An 11,021-nucleotide genomic window follows, 5' to 3' on the forward strand; every position below is an offset into this window, starting at 1 on the left:
TCCCATCATCAAAAATAACTTACAAGTACGGGGCTTCCCGTACTTTCGAAAGCATAGGAGCCTAGCTCTACATGAGTCCGTTTCCTGTACTTTCGAAAGTACGGGAGGCTCCGTGCTTGTAAGTTGTTTTCGATGATAGAACGTTCGATTCGACGATCAGCTCCGTTAAATATGATCTACCCTATTGGAACTATCTAGAAACCAAATTTTAGATTTTTTTGACATCATTTACTAAGCGATCAAAAGGTCTAAAAAATGACTATTTTAACGGTCGATGTGGCACATTTTTAAGTTCAACGGTGTAGAAGTATTCAAATTACATAAAAATTTAATAGAAAATTCTATATAAAATTAGGCTACTGTACCAAGCACTTGGTGTTATAAGATTTTTAATCTTTGGATAAAAAAATATACGGTTAGGATAATAATAATTCCCTAGGATTGAATGGGTAGTGGCTAGTTGAATAATATGTAACGAATGCAAATGATCAAAGTGGTAAATTTAACGATAAAAAATTCGATAGCACCAAGTGCTTAGTATTATAGATAGTATAGATTTTATATTTCATCAATTCAAGATCAATTTTATTTCATATATTCAAGATCTATTAAACAATTGATGGAGATTTGGGACCAAGTTCTGCCGGACCGACGGTAGTGGTCAACAGTAGAGGAACATTTTTTTTTTTTTTCCGCCCCTTTTCGAGGCTGGCATTGTCTCACCTATGTAGCCTAATTCATTCTTTTAATGAATAAAGTAGGTAGCGTACTATTTATTTCTCAAAAAAAATTTTATTTGACTAGTCTTAATCACAATTTTTTACTTACTTTTTTCTACTTAATACTAAAAAAGAATTATTTCAATTCTTAAACGGATAGGATATAAAATATATGCCCAATTTTACAGTACAAAGGTAATGAGAGCTAAAATTTGATTAGATACCTACGAACTAAAGTTTTCGAGTGTGGTGTACGGTACACCGGGTGCATGCAATCAGTTCCGGGCAAGATGGGATCGGTTGACGCGGGACGTATTATTGGGGGCACTCTGACTGAAGTAAGAATCACGGACCGAGCTTCCCTTTTCTTTTTTTCTTTTTTTTTTTAATTCTTTTTTGGAGAGCGGTGGCCGAACAGATTTGTATAATTTGCATATTGGTCCCTAACCTCTCATGTAATTATATAGAAGTGAGAGCATGCCTAAGAGCATGCCCACCACATAATTCAGTCCTCTTATGGTTGTAGCTTATCCTGATTAGGGATCCTGATAGGCTTTTTGAAGTATTTTTAAGAACCCTTTTTAGTGTTAAAATGATTCATTTAGCATATATCTTCTTTATTTTTACTAAATACATGACATGCCCATGCCTATTAAAAAGAAGCATAAAAGTACAGAGGAATAAAATCATATTTTGGCTCTTCTTCACTTTACCATCCAGAATTTTTCAGTTAGTCCGAGCAGCTTAAAACAAGAAGTACACCCAGAACCAAGATGATGATCGGGAAACAGTGAACAAGTGCTCCACCAAATGCAAGTTTCCATACAATTAACCTCCAAATTTTAACCAGTTTGTCATCATATTTGGCCTTCATTTTTCTTTTCTGACTGAAATTCCTGCCAAGAATTAGAGAGCTCTTAAATTATCAAATGATAAGAGATTGAAAAAAGTAGCAGATTGTGTAGTATTTTTTTTTTCCTTTTTCTGGCTGGAAATTGGAAAAGCATAGATGATCTAAAAATACAAATAAAAATTGACATAGTAGCATAAAATTTCACAAAAATTAACACAAGTTACATAACCGAGAATGCATCAAAAAACTGCTGCAAAATATAAGAAGGGGAAAAACAAAATTAACTGATATGTACACTCAAAATTAATTATACATTAAAAACCAACAGAAAACAACACTTTTGTATCAACTCTAATGGGGCGATCACACGGAGTTGAGATCCTGAGAGACCTGGTTCTGCCATCTGCAAAGCAATTTTCATAATTTTACATAGTTTATTTAAATTAATCAAACTAATTCAACAGTAAAATGATACACCACAGCAGCGTTTGTATTCATAAACAATGTACCTTGAGAGAAGGAACCTTGCTAAAGGACTTAAACTCAGAGGATCGACTGCATGCGCATTTGCCATCTTCTTGTTGCTGTTTGATGTTTCTTGAGGAGTCGTCTCAGTTTTCCTTGCGAAGATGCTGGTTGCCACCTCATAGAGTCCATTCAAAGATGATTCCTTTGAGCTGGAAGGAGGTAAAAAAACAAAAACAAAAGACATTTTCATGCATAGAGTCAGGATATAATGAAGGGCAGAGATTATTTACAAAAAATGTATATACTATGTGAGAAAAAAAAATAGTTGGTAAAAGGACCTTCCGAGTCTTTGAAGCAACTTGGTGATAAACGCTTCGCAAGAGCCAGGTAATTGGTGCTCCAGTTCCATCAGTGACTCGATCACAGCTCGAGTACCAGGTCCTTCGGACTTATCACCACATGCCTTAAACACACAGGAGAAGAGATGCGGACAAAGTTATGCAGCTAAAGAACTATGTTAGAAACAGAGTGGCAGAAAAATCAGGTAGAATGGGGGGTAATAAAAGTTCAAAGTGTAGAAGTAAGGCAACTAAGTTAAAAGCTACTGAAGTATGGTCACCAAACATAAATACGACAAAACTCGCTCATTACTATATAGTAGTAGCATTACTAACTCATTACTGTTACCTCTTTTAAAGAAGGAATTATCAGCAGTGATAATGCTGGAGAAGCTGCAGCGGATGAAGCCCGTGGAACAGAATGTCCATCAGTTAATTGACGTGATTTGCTACGCTGCTTTTGTGCATCAATATTATCACTAGGATCTCTAAGAAAAGAAAGTGTAACTGAGGTCAAAAATAAATAAATAAATGAAGGCAACTGTTTTTTTCTTTATTGAGAAAGGTGGCAAGCTATACACTTCGTTCATTTTTTTTTTTAGAAATAAACTGAACTAGAAATATGAAGCAACTAGATTTCGAACTCGGAACCTCGGATACCAACCATCAACCAACTGTGCTAGGTATGGTCGGTAAAAGAGGTAACTTAAGGCACATTTGTCATTGTCAGCAATTACTTGTACAAATTATGTACCTAGAAGATTCAAAACTACTTATTCCCTCAGCCGTTTCAGGTTCTTGTGCTTCCTTGCTCTGCCTGCTGGGAACTAGCCGTTCACGAGCGTTTCCTTTCCTTAATCCGCCTTTTTCTAGTGCAGCCTTTGCCTGCAAATGATAAGCCATGGATACAATCATCAGAGTAGCAGCATTAAAGTAAAAAATCTTTTGTTTGTTCACAATTTCTACGTAATGCAACACCTCTGCAAGATTAGTAGCACTATCTTCACGTGGGGCACTCGAAGTTTTTTCTTGGATGCCAAGCCTCGATCTGGAAGCTCGAGGAGTTTCAGATTCATCATGGTGTGAACGAAGAACAACCGTGCCGCTGGTTGACAGATCTTCAGATGAGGAGAACCTACTAGAAGGCTAATAAGCAAAATAATTTAGTAAATATACTTGAATGAACTATGCTAGCATTTCATCAGTTAGTACTAACTACCTTAGTACTTTGATTATTCGAAGCCGCATAAATCTGCGATTCTCTTGGACTGCGCACCACGACTGTTCCTGATCCGCTTACTGATAGATTATTCTGGCAATTATTAATTAGTTAGAATTATAATTGCACCACGAAGGAAAATAAATATCAAACTGGAGACAACCTACATCTTCAAAAGAACTTCCTAATCTCTTGTCATCTTGTTCAATATGTGCCTCTCTTTGAGACAAATTGGTAAAGATAGATTCATCAGATACATTTCGTGATGTCCATTGGCTTTCTCTCTCAGCTGCCCTTTTTGGTGTATTAGGACTATACGGCACATCTGACTTTCTTTCTCTGATATTAGTGATCTGAGGTGGCCTCACAGCACTTCGAACAGTCCCTGTACCCGCTGATCCATCAGCATTAGCTTCCCAGCTAGGGTTCTTGAGGGCCTTCCCTTGACTATGATAAATTGGGACGAGTAAGGGAGAGTGGATATTTCAGGACAAGAGCGAAGGGGTACTAGATAACAAAAGGCAAACTTGAAGGACAACCCCCAATTATAGGTCATTTGGAAACAGGTCCCTGAACTTTCACTTTGGAACCTCTTACCTATCATGTTATTGAATCAGAAAATTCATCAGGTTCTCTCGAACCTTAGCAGTTTTCATCATAAAAGTAGAGAATACTTGATTTATGGGAAATTCTGCCAAAACAGGTAGCAGAGACTGCATGGTCTTTTAAACTTTTTTTGAAATCAAAAAACACCAAATCCAAAAAATTGAAAGTTCGAGAACTTTGCTGCCGGATGAACTACAGTTGGGGGTGACAACAAATTTTTGTCTATAAAAAATAAAGAACCTGGAAGAGACACCATCATCTTTTGCATCCCTGACCACCTTGACAGTACTAGTTAAATCCTCATGAACTTTTAGACCATTTCTCTGGGTTTCCATGCCTTCCTTTACGGTGAACTTTGGACGCTCTCTGTTTTTTGAAAGTAACTAAAAGTGTTATTGGAGTCATTAATAGATTGTTTAATAAGGAAAAATGGGAAAAACATCAAGACCTTATTCTCTCCAAAAGCCTAGGACTTTTCCGAGCATTCTTGATAAACCTATGTTTAAGGAGTTCCTTCGCACTAGGTCGCTGTAAATCAAATAAAGATAAACATATTAGCCGCTAGAATAGCTTATCAAAGCAACGTGGAAAATCAATATAGTCTAAAACTACTAGCAGATAAGTCGAACAACAATTGGACTAAACTCCAAACTTCTTGGCAACAATAACCATTAGGGCTTACTGCAATTGTTTACAGATAGAGAATCAGGGCACAGGGTAAGTTCCTTTTCCATTCTTTTCCCCTCCTTTTCAAACATTCTCCTCATATCATAACTAACCACCGACTTCCTATAATTATTCGACCAAACTATTTTGCATAAAGACTCTTTGACAACATAATTTATCAGAAAAAAGGAACATTTATTCCGAAAATAACTGGAAATATTACCTCAGCAGGAATCTTCCTTAAACATAATGATACAAATTCTTTCATAGGTCGCGAAAAATGCTCGTCAAGCTGCATCAAATCTCAGTGAAACACGGAACAAAATTAGAAGGGAAAAACAAATAATAAGAGATTCAGCAACTTAAAGAACTTTTAAGTGTAGATTCAGCAACTTAAGAACTTAAGTGTTCACTACACAGAGTTAGTCAAAGTGAACCTGAGGAGGATTTTCTCGTGGGATCATAAAAAGAACCCTCATAGGATGGATATCTGCCAAAGGTGGCTCACCTTTTGCCATTTCTATAGCTGTTATACCTAAAGACCATATGTCTGCCTGCATCAGAAGAAAGACTTAACTAAGAAAGACAACACATTAGTTAGGACAGATGGAAGTACAATGACGAGCCATAGAAAGATATGTCCTTGCCTTTTCATTGTATCCTTCTGTGTTCTGAATAACCTCAGGTGCCATCCAGAATGGGGTTCCTACGAAAGTCTGAAAAAGGTTTGAACTTGTTACTAGAAGCACCACAAGGATCAGTACAATGTCTAAAGCTAAAAGGTGAAAGCCTTTTGTTCAATTGAAAAATAAAAATAAAAAATCCATCCCAAAATACTAACATTAAGTAAAAAAGAAAAAGGTCAAGATAAAGTAAAGTCACTGAGAAATATGTCCATAGCTTGAAGAATTAGAGAAGGAAAATAAAGACGAGACAAAAAGATAATTTACTGTAAGACAGAGAAGTACAAATAAAGAGGACTCCACAGCTTCTGAAAGTACCAAAACAAACAAAAAACAATTAAGCTTTAGTGAAAGGACATTTATAACCTAAAACAAAGTCTTGGTTGATATTGGATACCATAAAACCAAGAAATAAATAAACATCTCTCAGACTTCACAAATAAACAATATCTTGGTCCTTCGCATTAGACATCTCTCAGATTTAGAAATAAAATAAGTGAGACTTTTCGCACAGAAACACCAATTAGATGTCAGAAAAAAAAAACCACCTTAAGCGATTTAGGTGAAGCAAGCAAGAAACAGGTACTTAGTTAAGTAGTGTCTGAAATGATCGATGAGCAACATAATACCTTTCTCCTAGACATTGTTTTTGTGAGTTGTGCAGAAACACCAAAGTCCGCAACCTACAATACATAGTAAGAGGACCACTAAGTATGAGAATTAGGAACAGAAAAACCTTTATCGGAGATTTTACATGTATGTCGCTGCAAAATCATCTAATTACTTATATAGCCCAGTAAAATCTCATTTTTCATGTGAACCCCTTCAAAGGTGCATGCTATCTTTCAAAACTACCATTATCCCTTATCCCTCCTTAATCTTAATGTGGGTATTCGTCCAACTCATTATGAGATAGGTTATATATTAGAAAAAAAATTTTGAGGCGCATTTTTATGCGTACAAGGGCATAGATAAAAGAAAGAAAGTCTTGAAAGGTACAAATAAATTTTCAGATTACACAAGGATATTGAGGAAATAGATAATTTCACAAGCGTGTGCATATATATGCTAAAATTTCTATATTTGAACTATATTAATGTGGAAATGATACTGTATTGGAATAAATTCAACAAACCTTTACATCTCCATTCTCCGTCAGCAAGATGTTTGCCGCTGAAAAACATTAGAGAACATCATCGATTAACACATTTTACACATCTAACAGCATATAAAAGGACATAATCACAGTAAAAACTGAAGATAACCACTGTCATTAACACTTTTTTTAAGTAAACATTCAATATACTTAAGATATAATAGAAGGAGGTAAAGAGAGAACCTAAAGAGACCTTTTATGTCACGGTGAATCTTTCCTTCAGAGTGAAGATAATCAATCGCATGAAGTAAGTCTCGTAGAATGCATGCGATAGACATTTCATCCAGTGGTGGACCAGCCTGGAGCTGCAACAAGAAAACAAATGATTCAGAGATACATCAAATAAGGGGAAAATCCATATATCTAATAGAAGATATTATTAGTTTCACCAATATTTTCTAGTTTATCTCTGTTCATCTAAGTGGAGCCTCATAATTGGAGTCATCAACATTTTCCAAAACAATGTTAATTTAATCAAATACCATCATCCAAAACATGGGAAAAGAACAAAACATAGATAAGAAAAATATTCCAAACTCTGCTACTTGAAAATGCAAAAGAAAAGTTTACCATGTTATCTACAGTTCCATTAGCAATCCTATTTTCTCATTGTGAATTTTATATCACATGAGGGCCCAGGCTACAAATAGGGACCATCTCTTAACAAGGCATGAGTTTGGAGTCATCACAAATACAAAAAGATAAATTAAAGAAACATAGGATTAAAAGCAAAGAAAGACACTTCTCCCTAAGGAGAAGGAACTACAGGCATCTCATCTCAACATACTAGATCAGCAACAGAGCCCCCAGCCATGTACTCCATAACTATCCACAGTTTTGTCTGATGCAGATAGGAACCATAATAGTCAGTTATGTATGGAGATCGGCACTGTTGTAAAACTGATATTTCCTGGAACAGAAAACTTCGTCACCAAGAGAGGCATAATCACTAATATACAATTGCATAAAGATGCTGTTAACTAACCTTTTGAATGTCTTCAATATCATCCTCGCTGCAGTAGAATGTGAGAAAACAAAAAAAATCAATATACGGAAGAAGCATTTCAGGAAGACATTGAAATTTGACACTCAAAGATTATACCGACATCAATTTAAACTAAGAGTAGTTGAAAAAAGATGATCGGAAATTACTAAAAGGAAATAAGAAAATAAAATCTTGATATTTTCAAGCCAGCTGCTCTATATGGTCATTCCCGTACCTGTTTCTCAGATCAATGATGAACTCGCATACATTAGCATAGGAAAAAAAAAAACAATTGCCAACTCAGCCACGTAAGCCAGAATGTCTTATGTGGCAAGACAACTATTGCATACTAAAGAACAGCCCGACAATTGATATAATATCAGATTACCATTGATTGGCCATATTGCACACGTAAGACTGACTACGGTGAAAATTGAGCAAAACGGTCCTCCTATATACACAATGCCTCAAAGAAGTCAGAGTGAATTTGGTGAAATTTGATTTGACCATCCTTCAGGCAAACACCACATAATTAACAAAAGGACTCACTGCTTGAAAGGGATCAAAGTTGAAAAGCACAGATTCATGAACACAGTCTCCTTATCTCCCAGCTACTATCATGCATTTTGGAGTCACAGGAGCTGGCACAAGCAATAATCAATAGCCTAGAACAATCATAAAGAAGTAAAGAATGCTTAGAAGTTCTAGCTCAACAACATACTAAATCAGCCAATATGGGTTTGTTTGCTTTTGATATTTCATTATACCATACGTGTAAAAAATCAAGGAAAAAGATACTATGGATGAAGAACAATGCAATCACCAGGTAAGGTAGCAATAAGCAACTGGACTTTAATCTGCCAATGACAGAATGACACAACAGTATTTCGAGCAGGAACTCACGCTTCTTCCAGATCAATAACTTTGATAGCAACCTCCTTGTTCAACTCCTTGTCAAACCTGCAAAGCAAGGAACTTGTCAGAACTTGTGAAAAAAAAAAGTTTCCACTTAAAAATGAAAGGAAAAATACCATATAACTATCTTCTGTTGTTTTGCCATTCAAGGCAATTTCAGACTACTGAATGCCCATTAGAAATACTTTTTCCTCCAAACAACTTTCAGATCAAATATGGTGATCCTATATAGCATCTCTTCTCTGATCCCATTTCAGGCATAAAGATCCTTTTTGTCTCCCAAGACATATATGCACAAGCTAATGGATCCATAGAGATAGAAAGAGAACACGTTTACAAAATTTACGATCCCTCATGGTGTATTTCCCATTTGCATTTCTGGTATTCGTATTAAGTCATTATACTTCTCATGCACAAAGCGACGTTGCCTTCATAATGTATGAGAATCTCCTAAATGGGGAATTCGACAAACATCATTAAATGGAAATAAATAGTTGAGCAATACATTCAACAATCCAGTCACAATTTAGCATCTCACCAATTTTGAGTCCCTGGCAAACCACATCAGCATTTATTATCGCTAAATCCCAAGAACATCCATAAAAGGCAAAACCCAGCGTCCCATACAACCAAAAGAGCTCTTTTCCTAATCATGAAGCATCATCATAGCACTTTACAAACTAAACTTTCTTCGTCAAATCAAGTCAATCAAAGATTTCATGATGATCACTGAAGGGTAATTGACTAATTTCATTCACATCCCTCTTAAAGGACAAAACCCAGAACATCTACCATCCAACCAAAAGAGCTCCTTTTCCTTATAATGAAGCACCATTGTAACACTTTAAAACCTAGTCTTTCTTCACCAAAGCAAACAAATAAAAAATTTCATGATAATAACTAAAACCCATAACATCCATAAAAGGATAAACTACAGCTCCCAATACAACATAATAAAGCCCTTTTTCCTAATTGTGAAGGATCATTGTGACAGTATAGAACTAAATCTTCCTTCTCCAAAAAATTAGAAATTTCACAATAATCACTAAACCCAGAACATTCATAACAGGACAAAATTCAGCTACCCATACAACAAAAAAAAGCACTTTTTCCTAATCTTGAAGCATCATTGTAACACTTTAGAAACTAATCTTCCTTCCTTGAAGTAATTAAATGAGATATCTCAAGTTGATCACTAAAACCTTAGAATTCAAAAAAAGAGCAAACCAGTCCCATATAACAAAAAAGAGTTCTTTTCTCTAATCATTAAGCATCGTTGTACCGCTTTAAAACCTAATCCTTCTTTGCCAAAGCAAACAAGTCAGGAATTCGATAATCACTAAACCCCACAGTAACCAAATTCGGAGAAAACCTGCCACCCAGTACGACAAAAAAAGCTCATTTTCCTAGTCGTGAATCATCATTGTAACACTATAGAAACTAATCTCCCTTCATCGAAGCAATCAAATCAAAGATATCAAAGATGAACCGAAGAAAGACATTTTAACAAACATCACGCGTGCAATTGCGAAAAAAAGGAATCGAAGTGCACCCAAATTTCAAATCACTCACCCTTTGTAGACATCGCCGAAGGATCCGCGGCCGATGAGCTCGAGATCGTTGAACCGGGCCTCGATCGCCGCGGCCATGGCGACCGAATCCGACATGTCGGAGCGCGGAGAGAGAGAGAGAGTGCCCGCGAATAAATACCCTACCTCCCACCTCCCAAAACCCTCGAATCTACGACACCTCGCGCTCACCAACCTCCTCCATTGCCCGAAAGGGCGCTATCCGGTACAGGGAATGGGGGAGGGGTGGTCGCTTCCACGTAAAGGGAACGGTGGGGATCGGGATCTGTGGAGGTCGTTGGTGGGTCGGAGGATGCGGAGGAGCCGATCTAGAGAGAGAGAGAGAGAGAGAGAGAAAGAGAGGGGCCTCCTTTTAAGGGAGAAGAAGGGGTGAGACCATCGCTCTCATCCGCATAGTGAGAGCATCGTGATGTGTTCGTGCTTCTCCCCCCGTCTCATTGTTTCTCATTTATTACGATGTTCCCTTTTCTTCCTTCGCTAGAAAGGCAAAACGAAGTGGAAGGGAAGTGTTGTACTCTTTCTTCTTATTTTTTTCTTCCTACAGTGAAAAAGGTTCAAATGGTTTAAATAGCAATTTTTTCTTTTTTTTTTTTCTTTCCCTGTAGGAAATGAATTTACTATCCGTCTAGGAGAAGATAGGATCAATTAAGAAAGGTCAATTGGCCGAGTTGATCTTAAACTGCCAGCTACTGGGGCTGTAAGAAATCTGCGCCCATGAGCTTCAGATTGAGCCACACATGACTTCTGGTTAGATTTGGATCTGCGACACTGCATTTGCTTAACATTTATGTTCCAAAAACCGTTTTACGTTTGCTTAAAGTTCT

The 11,021-nt window shown here is 36.7% G+C and overlaps 1 protein-coding gene across 2 annotated transcripts; it reads right to left on the reverse strand.

Annotated features, from left to right (window-relative positions):
- Positions 1,730-10,495, reverse strand: LOC109715802 (germinal center kinase 1-like). Of its 2 annotated transcripts, XM_020240977.1 has the most exons (20): positions 10,181-10,495; positions 8,597-8,653; positions 7,694-7,721; positions 7,496-7,618; positions 6,902-7,013; positions 6,688-6,725; positions 6,182-6,235; positions 5,517-5,585; positions 5,307-5,423; positions 5,093-5,161; positions 4,652-4,731; positions 4,444-4,569; positions 3,765-4,044; positions 3,598-3,690; positions 3,357-3,524; positions 3,133-3,263; positions 2,728-2,866; positions 2,379-2,503; positions 2,082-2,249; positions 1,730-1,975 (listed from the first exon to the last, which is right to left on the reverse strand). In XM_020240977.1, exons 1-20 carry the CDS (start codon positions 10,273-10,275, stop codon positions 1,936-1,938), a joined length of 2,112 nt encoding a protein of 703 aa, XP_020096566.1. In that variant the 5' UTR covers positions 10,276-10,495; the 3' UTR covers positions 1,730-1,935. The 2 variants fall into 2 exon arrangements, with proteins under 2 accessions (XP_020096566.1, XP_020096568.1); XM_020240979.1 differs by lacking the exons at positions 8,597-8,653; positions 10,181-10,495 and adding an exon at positions 8,517-8,535.

Source organism: Ananas comosus, linkage group 9, assembly GCF_001540865.1.
Source record: "Ananas comosus cultivar F153 linkage group 9, ASM154086v1, whole genome shotgun sequence".
In the NCBI taxonomy this organism is placed as follows: Eukaryota; Viridiplantae; Streptophyta; class Magnoliopsida; order Poales; family Bromeliaceae; genus Ananas; species Ananas comosus.